This window comes from Ictidomys tridecemlineatus, chromosome 7, assembly GCF_052094955.1.
Source record: "Ictidomys tridecemlineatus isolate mIctTri1 chromosome 7, mIctTri1.hap1, whole genome shotgun sequence".
NCBI classification, from domain to species: Eukaryota; Metazoa; Chordata; class Mammalia; order Rodentia; family Sciuridae; genus Ictidomys; species Ictidomys tridecemlineatus.
Genome location: NC_135483.1, coordinates 122,667,736 through 122,681,305, shown reverse-complemented (window position 1 = coordinate 122,681,305; position 13,570 = coordinate 122,667,736). Strand labels below are relative to the sequence as shown.

Below are 13,570 nucleotides of genomic sequence, written 5' to 3'. Positions count from 1 at the left end.
CCACATAAAAATAAATAAAGAAAGATACTGTGTCCATCTACAACTAAAAAAAATATTTTTAAAAATAGCAATTTCTTCATATTTATTTATTTCAGTGCTTTGGTTATCTGTTTCTTGGGGAAGGAGTGTCAAATGGGAGGCTGAATTTGCAAATGTTCCTTAGAAGATCGTCAGACTCCCTCTGCCTTGTGTACTTATCAGCACTGACGGGATCTCTATTCTTCCCAACAGCTGAAATACAAAGCTGAACACATAAAGCAAAGAGGTCACTACGTTGGTGTTCCAACCATGAGAGATGATCCTAAACTGGTTTGGTTTGAGCATGCAGGCCAGATTCAGAATGACAGACTCTACAAAGAGGACTATCACAAAACAAAAGCCAAAATCAATATACCTGCTGACATGGTGTCAGTCTTGGCCGCCAAGCAGGGGCAGAACCTTGTCAGTGATATTGATTACCGTAATTACCTGCACCAATGGATATGTCATCCTGACCAAAATGATGTTATTCAGGCAAGGAAGGCCTATGACCTACAGAGTGATGTAAGTGATTTTTTGTTTCTTCTTTATCTAGAAATGTATAGTACACTCTGAGAATGATAAGCAGCATTTCACAACCACCTGTCTTTGAAGCTTTAAATCATAAATATTTCATTTGTTCCCAGAAAGGAATCGAGGCTAGATAGGAAGTAGAGAAAGATCAGGAGCAGTAGCTGATTGATAGCTTTGCATATTGACTACATTTCCGAATAGCTTTCAATTATTTTAAAAATCTGCTCTTCTACCCTGTCTGCCATCACCCAACTCCTTATTTATATTCTCATGGAGAATTATCATTAATTTAAAATAGCAATTGGCCTGGGTGAGAAAGGAGATTGAGTTGAAGTTTTGACAATAGTAGGTGATCGTATCGACAAGGACCTAGGAATGCCTCATTCCTGCTTTGCCAAGTTCTTGAGGGCTTTATGAAGAGTTCTTTGTAAGGAGTCAAAGTAAAAGAGACGAATTATTGTTTAAGCTGCACAAAGGCCCAGCATTCCTCACAGAGAGCTTTGGGAGAGCTTGGAGCAGAAAATCTGGCAGTCCACCTTGCACCAAAGCCTAAATTAAGATGGCTCCCTGTCCCCAGGCATAGGTAGCTGAGGAGCAGAAGCTGATACGTAAAGTTTACTTGCCCTGGTATACAGAGTCACTGATCCTACCTGAGTCTTCTCATCGTTACCAGAACATAGACAGGAAGTCAAACCTGCCTGAAGCATAGATGCTGAACTTGAACATCCTTCCTCACTGGTTACTGCCCCAGAATGACTAGGATGAAACTTTAATCAGAGTAGCAGCACCTCCTCATCTGGCATGGGGTGGTCTAGGAGGATCCAGGAGCTGGGAGTGGGGAGATAAGCTTGATGAGACTGGGAGAGATGCCTTCTCCTACCCTACAAAAACATGAGCATTTACTTGTGTAGTTTCCTTCATTTAATCTCAATACCCTATATACCTTTGCATAACTAAATGCACCAAGTCAATCTGAGAGTGCCTCCTTCCTGATAAACCTTTTTGCATGGCCACCGCTGAAAATATTGCCCCCTGCACCTAGAACAGCACTCATGTGGGCTTCCTTTCAAGCACTTAACCTTATATCTTAAAGCACCGTGCATAGTGCTTCATGCACAGTCACAGACTTAAGAAATGTTGCTCCATTGAAACCAATATTAATGAAGGAGATAAAAGTCATGAGAGAGAAATCTTTCTAAAAAAAAAAAAAAGAAAGAAAGAAAGCAAAACCTGTTTAGAATCTTCTGTCTGTACTCCTGTGTGAGTCATGTGTCTTCCATCATCTCTCTTCCTACTCTCAGAATATCTACAAAGCTGACCTAGAGTGGCTCCGTGGCATTGGCTGGATCCCCTTGGATTCTGTGGAACATGTGAGAGTGACAAGGAACCAAGAAATGGTGAATCAGGTATGCAAAGCTCATTCCCTTTTGAACCTGACACCTGTGTTCCTTACCTGTCTTGTAGGGGTAGGTGCCCTGTGGCCGTAGATCTGTTTTCATTATATCTATTGCTTTGCAGATAAAATATAAGAAAGATGCTCTTGACAACTATCCCAACTTCACAAGTGTGGTGGATCCTCCAGAGATTGTTTTGGCCAAGATTAATTCAGTCAATCAAAGTGATGTAAGTTTGCTCTGGATGTACTGAAATACATAGTCAGAGGAGGTGATTGTCTGTTGTTGAGTGGATTTGGTTTAACTCTAGACAGTTGCTTGTAAAAAATTGGAAGAGGGATAAATTATAAGACAATCTTTAGGGAGATGTCTGAAACTTAATGTCAAGATGTAGATTGATTATTATGTTGCTAGATAGATCCTATAAAAATTTAAGTATACATGTATAGTAATCAAAAGGTTTTATTTTCTCTTCTTAGATAAAATATAAAGAAACATTTAATAAAGCCAAGGGCAAGTATATATTTTCTCCAGATACACCGTATATCTCCCACTCCAAAGACATGGGAAAGCTCTACAGTACCGTAAGTCCTACTTTATGTTATAACTACTCAGTTCCTGATTTATAGATTCTTGTCAGTATTTATATTCTTAGCTGATTTTATGAAGAGCTGAAATGGTAGGGTGACCTACTGTTTCCATTGCATTTCATCTTCTCTGTTAGGAGTAGCATAATATTCAAAGCGAAGAGCATGTATTTGGCTGGTAGTTTCTGAGCTTCTGTGATGAGCTCAATGAGATGAGGCCTTCATGAGCTCACACAAGGGAGAGGAACAGACATAACTAGATCAATAATAATGTGACAAGTGCTATAAGGGCTCCAGGAGCATATAGGACAGAGCAACTACCAAGAGAAAAAGCAGGAAAGGCTTGTCTTTCTACAGCAGTCATGCAGTATTTCCAGCTAACAGAGGACTTGCCCTCCAAAATTCAGTTCAGCTAATTTAAAGGAGGAGGTGTGTGTGTGTGTGTGTGTGTGTGTGTGTGTGTGTGTGTGTGTGTGTACGGACATGCGCCCCGGTAGGAAGCAGTCTTTGGTGATTTATTCTTTGGCAATTTCTCATCACTTTATATGGAACTTTAAATATAATCAACTCTATTATAAAGTGCCTCAGAAGCTATAGATCTAATCTGCAATAAATCAAACGATTGCCGTGTTCTAGGTAGGCACCCTAATGGCTAAAAGTTAAAATTTAAGCCTTGCTTTGAACATTAATGTTTTACCTTAAGTTTACCAATTGTTTTAGTGGAATCTGAAAGTAGTTAAATGCAAGATTTTATTGACACATGTTTCTTTGTTGTAGATTCTATATAAGGGGGCATGGGAGGGAACCAAGGCGTATGGCTATACCCTGGATGAGCGCTATATTCCCATTGTTGGAGCCAAGCATGCTGACCTGGTGAACAGTGAGGTCAGTATGACCTTTGCCTGTAATTAGGTTTGGGGATCTTTGTTGAGGGGACAAAAGGGACTGGTTAGAAAACTCTACTGATTCTCAACGGTGAATCTGCTTCACAGCTGAAATACAAAGAGACGTATGAGAAGCAGAAAGGTCACTACCTGGCTGGAAAACACATCAGTGAGTTCCCTGGTGTGGTTCACTGTCTGGATTTCCAGCAGATGAGGAGTGCGGTAAGCCCTGTGTCTGCCTGTTTATAGCCGCCCTGTGGCTCAGGATGAACTGGGGATGGAGTAGTGGGATCTTTCTTGGAACTTCCCATCTCTTCCTGAGGACTATGATCCTCCTCCCTCCCCTTCCCTCCTCTACTACAAAATACACGTGGAGGGCTCTGCATGGGGAAAAAGAAAAAGCAACAGGGTCTCTATTGACCTTGCACTGTAGAAGGATAGGAAACTTAAAAAGGAGAAGAAAATAATAAAAGATCACCTTTTAAACATTAATCGATTCTAGAGGTATATTGGAAATAAGACTCTAACGAGATTGATCTGAATCATTTCAGTTTTCATTTTATTTTCTAATTTTTCATCTTTAAAAATATTATTCTTTAGCTGAATTACAGAAGGGATTATGAGGACACAAAAGCCAATGTTCATATTCCTAATGACATGATGAATCACGTACTGGCTAAAAGGTGTCAGTACATCCTGAGTGACCTGGAGTATCGACACTACTTCCACCAGTGGACGTCTCTTCCGGAAGAACCCAATGTCATTCGTGCCCGAAACGCCCAGGAGATCTTAAGTGATGTATGATGTCCTCTCTGCACCTTAACTTAGTTAAAGGCTTCACCCCATCCTTTGTTAGCACAATTACCCCTGTGCTTATCGACCCAGCAACTTTAAACTGAGTGGCATGAATAATACCACCTCTTAGTGTGAGAATCCCTTTGAGCCTTAGGACACCTAGGTTAAATAGTTAATCTGTTCAAGACTAGACTAAGGCTTATGTGCTGCTGCCCCTAGGTTTTATAGACCAGGACATTAAAAACCTTCCAGCTGGCAAGAGGCCTACCCAGTCTCCACTAAGCATAGCCAAAGGCCAATAGGAAATTATCAGTATGCTCAATTGTAAATTCAGAACACCTGTCACATTTCATTGTTTTTTCTTGCAGAATGTATATAAAGATGACTTGAATTGGCTAAGAGGCATTGGTTGCTATGTTTGGGATACACCTCAGATCCTCCATGCCAAGAAATCATATGACCTCCAAAGTCAGGTAAGCTAATCTTCCTAGAAGCACTGGCTGTCCATAGGCCATTGGAATCCATGGTGGTATCAGTGGGCTACTGGCCAGGCTATGTCTATGCTCTGTTGGAGAAGCTTCTGGAACTGTGTATGATCTAAGAGGATCAAGCCTCCCCTTCCCTTGCTCCTAACTAAATATCTCTGATGTTCTACTTGGTGCTGGCCTTTTTGGTATGGGTTTCTCCTAGAGTTAAAATCTATGCAAATTTACAACAGAAAGTTATCTGAGAGGTTCTTGAGCTATTCTGAAGCATTTGTACCTTGGCCAGGTTAACTTTTAGAAAGTGGGAAGCGAAAGCATAGTTTGACCACAGGGAGATATGTGTTAAAGGGAAAAATAAATTCTGGAACATTTTCTAGCATATGGTTGAGCTCTGATAGGGCAGGTGCAACAGATGGTTGAAATCGTGTGGCTGCTATCAGGGTGGAGAATGAGCATACAGAAAGCAACCAAATGAAGAAGAGTCCCTGGTAAACATCCAGACCCCACCTTTGATCAAGGGAGATTTTTTTTTCTTTTTTGTTGTCATACGAGGTCTGAAGAACTACAGTACAATAGCCCGTTTCTTAGGATTAAAGCAGAAACCCAAAACTAAGTCAAGTCACATCTAAGTTGGCACAGACAACTAAAGGTGATGACAGATGGGTGTCTTATCATTATGGGTGACTTCTGTTTTTCTTTACAGCTCCAATACACAGCAGCAGGTAAACAAAATCTACAAAACTACAACCTGGTCACAGATACTCCACTTTACGTGACTGCTCTTCAAAGTGGCATCAATGCCAGTGAGGTACGTCTTCCTTCTTCTTCTTCCAAGGACAAGGCATTTCTTGTCTTTACACGTCTCCCTGACAGTAGAAGTGAATAAGCAATTCCTTCTTTGCAGGTGAAATATAAAGAAAATTATCATCAAATTAAGGACAAATACACCACAGTTCTAGAAACAGTGGATTATGACAGAACCAAGAACCTGAAGAGTCTTTACAGCAGTGTGAGTTGGGATTCTTTCCTCTTATATATGAGTCATCCTTTCTTTTTCAAAGATAATGGGAGAATAAGTGGGGATAAGTATCCTATCCCCCCAAAGAGTTTTCCGGGTTTTCTTCTCCATCTTCAAATTCCCACTTTGTCTCATAAGATTCTTATCTGTATAATTAAATAAACCTCAATTTGGAGAGAGGTCCTCAGGGTTGGCAAGGAATTTCTGAGAAGGCCAGAAATGAGGAAAACCTGCTCCTGAGGAGCTGACCAGAATGCACTGTCCCATAGTCACAAGATTTGTAACCCCTCCAGAACCTGTACAAGGAAGCCTGGGATAAAGTGAAAGCCACCAGCTACATCCTGCCAACCAGCACCCTGTCTCTGACACACGCCAAGAACCAGAAGCACCTGGCCAGCCGTGTAAGTTGAGTACAAACGTGACAGCCACACACACCCGCCCTATCCTGCTCCCCACATTGAGAATCCTTCAGACAGGTTCAGAGGTTGCCCAGAAGTATTCAGGCACCTCCACAGCAAATAATTCCAGAGTCTGTGCTCACCAACTCCTCTAAGGTCCTGTGGTCCAGGAAGGATCACAAACACCAGCCAGAATGCAGAAGTGACCTTTTTTTTTTTAGGCTGCTTGTCTGCAGAGGACATGGATGGAAAGTCTCTGTTTTAGCCAGAAGTGAGGAGAGAAGAAGATATAATAGACCATATAAAATAGACTCTTAGCAGAGCTTGGTGGCGCATGCCTATAATCCCAGGGGCTTGGGAGGCTGAAACAGGAGGATGGAGAATTCAAAGCCAGCCTCAGCAAAAACTAAGCAACTCAGTGAGACCCTGTCTCTCAATAAAATAAAATAGGACTGGGGATATGGCTCAGTGGTTGAGTGCCCCTGAGTTCAATTCCTCATAACCGCCCCCCCAAATAAGCTTTGTCAATTGAATAATGTACATTTGGGGGCAAAAATATGATTATGATAACTGGGTATCATACCATCACCAAATAAACAGAATAGACCATGCCAGAGGGGCAGACTTTTCACTTGGAAAGAGGAGTTTTATAGATAGGATTTACAAAGGCCAGTGGAGGCTTTATCCTTTAGTCATGAAAACAGTAACAGAGGCAGGATTCTTGGCCAATTGTTTTTGGAACATGGTGGGCACAGGGAAATTAAAAATGGATTCCAACCTCAGTTTATTAAAAAGAAGTTTTAAGAAAAAAAAAGAGTTCTTTTGAATACTATCCTCTTTATAGCTGAGGAAATACATTAGAAGAAACTGGAATGTTCTGGAAAATTCTGGTAGACATTTTGGTTGGTCTCCAGTCAATGAAGGGCTTAGTTGGAATTCTGAAACAAATTCTCCCAACTCCCTTTTTCCACTGAGAATTGGGTCTCTGGGTTCTAAGAGAGTTTTTATTTTATTACCATGTGCTAGGAGTTTGGATCTTCATCTCTGCTCTAACACCTAATTCACATGATCATGGAACATTAATTCATAGGTAACACAGCATAAGAGCTGAACTTTTTCCCTCAACTGTTTGCACTGTGTTGTTGAAAACCTTGTAGAAACTGAAATTTAATTCTCTCCCCTAAGCATTGAGTTTTTCAGTTATTAAAAACGAAGAGAGGGATGTAGCTTAGTGGTAGAGTGCTTGCCTAACATGCTCAAAGTCCTGTGGTCCCTAGCACTACACGACAGATAGATAGACAGGAATTCCTGAGCAGAGTTTTAATCTTTTATTTTAAATAGTAAGAAAAAAGCCATTATCACAAAAGAGATTATTTAAAAATCACATAATTTGGGGCTAGGGGTACAGCTCAGTGGTAGAGCACTTGCCTAGCACGGGGTTAAAGCCATGCATTTGATTCTCAGCACTACAAAACAATAAAAATGTAGTAATAGACTAAAAGTCATGTAATCTTAAAAATGAATTGGTTAGGGGTTGGGGTGGTGGCTCAGTGGTAGAGTGCTCACCTAGCATGCATAAGGCACTAGGTTCGATCCTCAGCACCACATGAATGTAAAAGAAAGCTATTGTGTCTACCTAAAAAATTTAAGAATAAATATTTTTTTAAAAAATGAATTGGTTATAGTTGCAGCAAAGCCTCCATTGGTTTATGTGTTGTGAAAACAATGAGGGGCTGGGAATATAGCTCAGTGGAAGAGTGTTTGCCTAGCACTCTTGAGGCCCTGGGTTCAATCCCCAGCACCACAAGAAACGAAAGCAAACATAATAACTAAAATTTTATAGTGCTCTGCAATGTAAGAGTACTTTCAGATACAGCCTGATAAAAGCCTCACAATGACCCTGTGGTAGGCATTGGTCCCTATATATCTCTATAAAGACAAGGAAATAAGTTCAGGGGAATGATGTCCCCAAGTTAGACCAGGTCCTTCCCATTAAGTATCATTTTTTTTAACAAAATAAATCCATTACTCTCTTTAACAATTTCACCCCTTCTATTTTTTTTCTATAGATCAAGTACCGAGAAGAATATGAAAAATTCAAAGCTCTTTATACTTTACCAAAAAGTGTTGAAGATGATCCCAACACAGCGCGGTGCCTTCGGGTTGGCAAGTTTAACATTGATGTAAGTAACTCCTGAGGTCTTACTTCAAGCCAAGAAAAATAGCTATGTATTATCTATCAGAACATTTTCCATTGAACGATGCAAGGGGCACTGACTTTTAATATATACAGAAGCTAAACATTATCTCAGCCTTTGTTGCTTTAAAAAAATTTTTGTAGTATTAATTTGTGAAAAGTGTCCAAAAATTACTGCACTCACCCTGTTCCTACAGCTTGCTGTGAGCTGGCTGCCCTGACTTCTCTGGTACAGGAGCAAGGCATATATTCCATGATGGCTTGTCACAATTGTCCTGTATAATGAGCATGTAACTTTAACTTCACAGCGCCTGTACAGATCAGTTTATGAAAAGAACAAGATGAAAATCCACACCATACCTGACATGGTGGAGATGGTTACTGCCAAGGATTCTCAGAAGAAAGTCAGTGAGATCGATTACCGCCTGCACCTCCATGAATGGATTTGCCACCCTGACTTGCAAGTCAACAGTCACGTCAGGAAAGTCACAGATCAGATCAGTGATGTAAGCCCACTGCCTAGTTGGGGCCCCTGTTTCACCTCCACTCACCCAACCTGAGGAGACGCAGACTTACCTAAGTGTTTGCTTCAGCCTTTCCTATGTATCCTTGGGTCTGGCTGGGTTCGGAGCAACACCTGGAGGAAGGGCTCTCTGTGTGGGTGTTTCTGTGGCATCCTTAGCCTCACTGCATAACTAATATCTTTTGGTTTTTATTCCCCAAAGTCATCTGGGTCCAGGTTTGCATGTTTCTTAGTGTTGATATTATGTTCACTTTTTTTTTTTTTCCTGATCCCCTGCATTGGCTGAAACCCTCCAGATTGTGTACAAGGATGATCTCACCTGGCTGAAAGGAATTGGTTGCTACGTCTGGGACACTCCAGAGATTCTCCATGCAAAACACGCTTATGATCTACGCAATGATGTACGTTTCCTTGTTTCTTTTTCTTTTTTTTTTTTTTTTTTTTTTTTTGGTATATTTCCATCTGTATATGGACTAGTGCTGAAGAGATAGTATGCAAAGTAGGGACATTGTCATAGACCAACTGTGGATTAAATCATGCTGAGGGTGGCTGAGCTAGAGAAAGGTGCTAGAACAGAACAGCCGTTTCTCAGCAGTGCATCAGGCATTCCTGTCAAACAGCATGGTCCAGCTGTGCCATTGTCCTTTGGTAGAGAAAGGATATCTGGCTCTTCTCTCTGCCTTTTGGACTTTCTTGAATACAGTAATAAGAACATAATTGTCATTATAGGCAAATATCGTCAGCTAAGAGTTTATGGACTATAGGCAGGCTCTTCTTAAAAAGAGCAGATTTATCAGGCAAGTTTATATTGCAATGAGGAGTTCAGCAAGAAAGTTTAAACTTTCCTAGAAAAGCAGCGGTCGAGTCTCCTAAAGACTCTAGAAGCCTCAGAGAACTATAAGCATTAGTTACACGGATGGTTATAACATTCAAATCCATTGTTGTCTGTCGAATGAGTCTTGATGAATGTGAATCTCATGAGTTAAAAAGCTACCGAACCCTCTGTGAAAGCCAGCAGTTTCTAGTGTAATAAATGGTCTAATGCAGGCTGTTTCTTTCCTTTTGGCAGATCAAGTACAAAGCTCATGTGCTGAAAACGAGGAATGACTACAAGTTGGTCACTGATACACCAGTCTACGTCCAGGCTGTCAAAAGTGGGAAACAGCTAAGCGATGTAAGCACTCTCTGGGGAACTTACAGTGGACAGTAACAAAGTCAGAGGCCACCACTTGGTCAAAGACTGGGCAGCACCAGCCTTTCCTAACTGGGAAACCAGAGTTGGTCCCTGGAAAGTACTTCAGATGCTGACTTTGTTTGCTAACACATGAAGTGTCAAGTACTTCTCTGGGGTGGAGTTGTAAGTGAGCAGGTCTATGAAATACTTCGTGTTTTAGAGCTTCCAAAGCCACTTCTTGTATCTATGTGTCATGAGCAGCTGTTTCTTTCTCAGTGTCTAGGCCTTCTAATAATTAGGGCCCACTGGGGCAGAGTAAAAAGCCAGCAGGCTCTAAACTGGAAGTGTGGGTGGAGTCCTGCCTCCACCACACACAATCTGACCTGGTGAAAAGCATTTAGTCCCCTGAGCCTCAGCATCCTTATGCATAAAATGGGAAAATGTACAGAGCAAATACAAAGCTGCTTCTTAATAATTAAATCCTGAGGCTTATAAGTGAATATTAGATCCCCAGTGAGCTAAGAGGTTGAGATCTATTATTTTGGAACTTCTTGTGATGAAATGCCCAGGTTTCCTCCTTTCATATCTGGGGTGTCTTCACTTCTCAGTCTAGTGTCCACAACCTGGCCTTGATCCTACTACAAGAAACAAGAACATGTCAGAGTTCTCTAGGGAAAGGGAAGCAGGCTACTGATTTTTTTTTTTTTAAGAGAGACTTTGGTTTCCATTTACTTTGCTTCTTTCTAATAAGATTGCCTTGGTCTGAATCAACTCACTCTGCTTCTGTCTACACCCAGGCTGTCTATCACTATGACTACGTGCACAGTGTCAGAGGCAAAGTGGCCCCAACCACAAAAACTGTGGATCTGGACCGAGCACTTCATGCATACAAGCTCCAGAGTGAGGTGAGTGGTGAGAACTTGAATGTACCACCAGGAATTCAGACCACTGGCTCCCGTGGAAGCAACTGCAATGTGGGCGTCTTCTTGGTCGGATCTTGCAAAATATAGTGTTCCATTCAATGAGTTGGCAAAACAAAAACAGAGCATCACCTGTCTTTCTCTTTGCTGACGGAATGTTCCTATCAAGCAATCAAATAATAGCAATATTTATAAAATATTGCTAAAATTTTTTCAAATATTGCTAAAATATGTCAAAAGCTTAAAATGCAATAACAAAGACAAAGCATTAAATTTAAAAAAAATTCTAACAGAAGAGAAAAATGTAGACATGACTGTTGGAATTTAGAAGAAAGAGAACTTAGACTCCACTTGCATATTTATTCTCTTTATTCTGCATTACTCTGTGAAGGTGTTTTGGTCTCAATTATATTTTCAACTTCCCATCTTGAATATTAGAAGTAATTTAATTTTTAATTTTAAACAATATTCTTAATCCTGTAGTTCTCTGAGAGCCACAATACTTAAGGTCATAGTTAGAAAGTCCCCTGATTCCTGGCAAGAGTATGTGCATCCTGACCACTTCCTAGCCTGTGTCAAGGCACTGTGCTATGGGGCAGGGAGGAGGGAAGTTGGGGAGGGCAACACAAAGAGGTGCCTGATCATTAAGACTGGCTCAGGGATTGGTGAGGGTTTGAATATCACCTGAAGGTGGAATTTTGGCTGCCTATCTTCTCTGCATTTCACAAATTCTCGCTAAATGCTCTGCATGCAGTCAACCGGGTATGTATTTGGAAGCAGAAAAAGAATCACTTTCCATGTGCTATTTCTTTCACTCAGCATTCTTTTTTCCAAAACAATGGGTTCAGAGCAATGTGATTTATTTCATGCTCTTAGGACTTACTTGCTAGGCATGATGGTGCACACCTATAATCCCAGTAGCTCGGGAAACAAAGTAGGAGAATCGTGAGTTCAGAGCCAGTCTTAGCAATGGTGAGGCATTAAGCAATTCAATGAGACCCTGTCTCTAAATAAAATACCAAATAGGGCTGGGGATGTGACTCAGTGGTTGAGTATCCCTGAGTTCAATCCCCAGTATCAAACAAATAAACAAACAAACAAACAAATAGAACTTACTTATATTCTTCCTTAAATCAATTTATTGAGCATCAGTCTATTGAGTATCTGATTTTAAAAATCTAATATGAACTATTTGTGATTTGTTCAACTGGGATCAGTTTTTGATGCCAACTGTCATTTAACCTATTCTTCCATTTTGGCAGAATCTGTACAAAACTGGCCTGCGCTACCTGCCTACTGGGTATAGGCTTCCAGTTGATACCCCTCACTTCAGACACAACAAGGACACCCGATACATGAGCAGTTATGTGAGTGGCCTCCTTCTTGTTCATTTGGGATCTGAAGCTGGGTGGGAGGGAACTATTATTAGTTAAAAACCTATTCTCATCCTCAAATCACACCTAAATGTTCAACATGATATAATGAGGGAGAAGGGGACAGCATTTGGGGGCAGGTGCTGTAGAATCAACTATGTCTGCAATCAGGCAGTGTCTGGGTAGCCCAGTGAGTTAGGATGGGACATTCATGGGAGCTTTGGCTCAGGATTCATGGCTGTCATGATTCCTCTACTTCTGCTAGCCTCAGTACAGAAACATCCTGAAGCATCCAATCCATTTACTGGAAATTCAGCTTTGCACACACGCTATTGAGGCCTGTAGAAGATATGTCACTGTGTGTCTCTTAGAAAAGAAAGGACTTCTTTCCCAGCTGTTGCCACTGATACCACCCTTCCTCATTTTAAAAAGTACTAGATTGTACCTGCTTGATGCAGTTATCCCATGGACAAATCCTAGAGAAGTTTGGTCGTCCCGGTGACTGGCCACAGACTGTACTCATAACCCAGCCTTTGGCTGCCGACCTAGTTCTCCTCTCCCTGCCGACTTTGAGTCCTGGAAAGCAACCCTGATGGCCAGATAAGGTTGTGACCCATTACATGTTTTCAAAGCAGAGAGTAACAGATATGAAAATCTACCACATTATTTTTTTAAATCAGTCTACAGTCATTTTTTTTATCAGTTTTGAAATTATTCTCTTGTTCTTCTTCACATTTTTAATTTCCTAGCAACATTGGTGCAAAAGATGTTGGCTTTTCTTGCATTTTGAAGACCTACCTTACAAAAAGATCTCACCCAGAAAGGTTAAAATTTATTCCTTTCTGGGTCTAGATTTATTCTCCAACAAATAATTTTCAAGACTTGGGACAATATTAAAATTTTGTCAATGACTTTTCCCTGTATTTAAAGCTTGAAGAGCAATTCTCAAGTAAAGGTGACATCTCTTTTCTAACTGAGAAATGCAGTGCTGCTTTGTGTACCAACCATTGATCTCATTCTGACTTTGCTTCTACAGTTCAAGTACAAAGAAGTCTATGAACACATCAAGGCAAATGGGTATACACTAGGCCCCAAGGACGTTCCATTTGTCCATGTTCGGAGAGTCAACAATGTTACTAGTGAGGTACTGTGACCGCTGAATTCTCTGGGGGGAATATTGAGTTTCAAATACCATGGCTTTGTTTGAACTGCATTAGAAGAATTTGTTGAATTTCAAACTTACACATCTACAAAGAATTAGAGTATTTTT

General features: G+C 40.8%; 1 protein-coding gene across 1 annotated transcript in view; it reads left to right on the top strand.

Moving 5' to 3' along the window:
- The window catches only part of Neb (nebulin), a 196,281-nt gene that overhangs the window by 124,558 nt on the left and 58,153 nt on the right, over window positions 1-13,570 (top strand). The window contains exons 94-111 of the mRNA XM_078018472.1: window positions 232-543; window positions 1,854-1,958; window positions 2,071-2,175; window positions 2,426-2,530; window positions 3,311-3,418; window positions 3,526-3,639; window positions 4,018-4,215; window positions 4,581-4,685; window positions 5,401-5,505; window positions 5,602-5,706; window positions 6,009-6,116; window positions 8,183-8,296; window positions 8,619-8,816; window positions 9,130-9,234; window positions 9,903-10,007; window positions 10,805-10,912; window positions 12,190-12,294; window positions 13,337-13,444. Coding sequence (XP_077874598.1) covers window positions 232-543; window positions 1,854-1,958; window positions 2,071-2,175; window positions 2,426-2,530; window positions 3,311-3,418; window positions 3,526-3,639; window positions 4,018-4,215; window positions 4,581-4,685; window positions 5,401-5,505; window positions 5,602-5,706; window positions 6,009-6,116; window positions 8,183-8,296; window positions 8,619-8,816; window positions 9,130-9,234; window positions 9,903-10,007; window positions 10,805-10,912; window positions 12,190-12,294; window positions 13,337-13,444 — 2,313 coding nt within the window. The remainder of the gene's footprint in view (window positions 1-231; window positions 544-1,853; window positions 1,959-2,070; window positions 2,176-2,425; window positions 2,531-3,310; window positions 3,419-3,525; window positions 3,640-4,017; window positions 4,216-4,580; window positions 4,686-5,400; window positions 5,506-5,601; window positions 5,707-6,008; window positions 6,117-8,182; window positions 8,297-8,618; window positions 8,817-9,129; window positions 9,235-9,902; window positions 10,008-10,804; window positions 10,913-12,189; window positions 12,295-13,336; window positions 13,445-13,570) is intronic.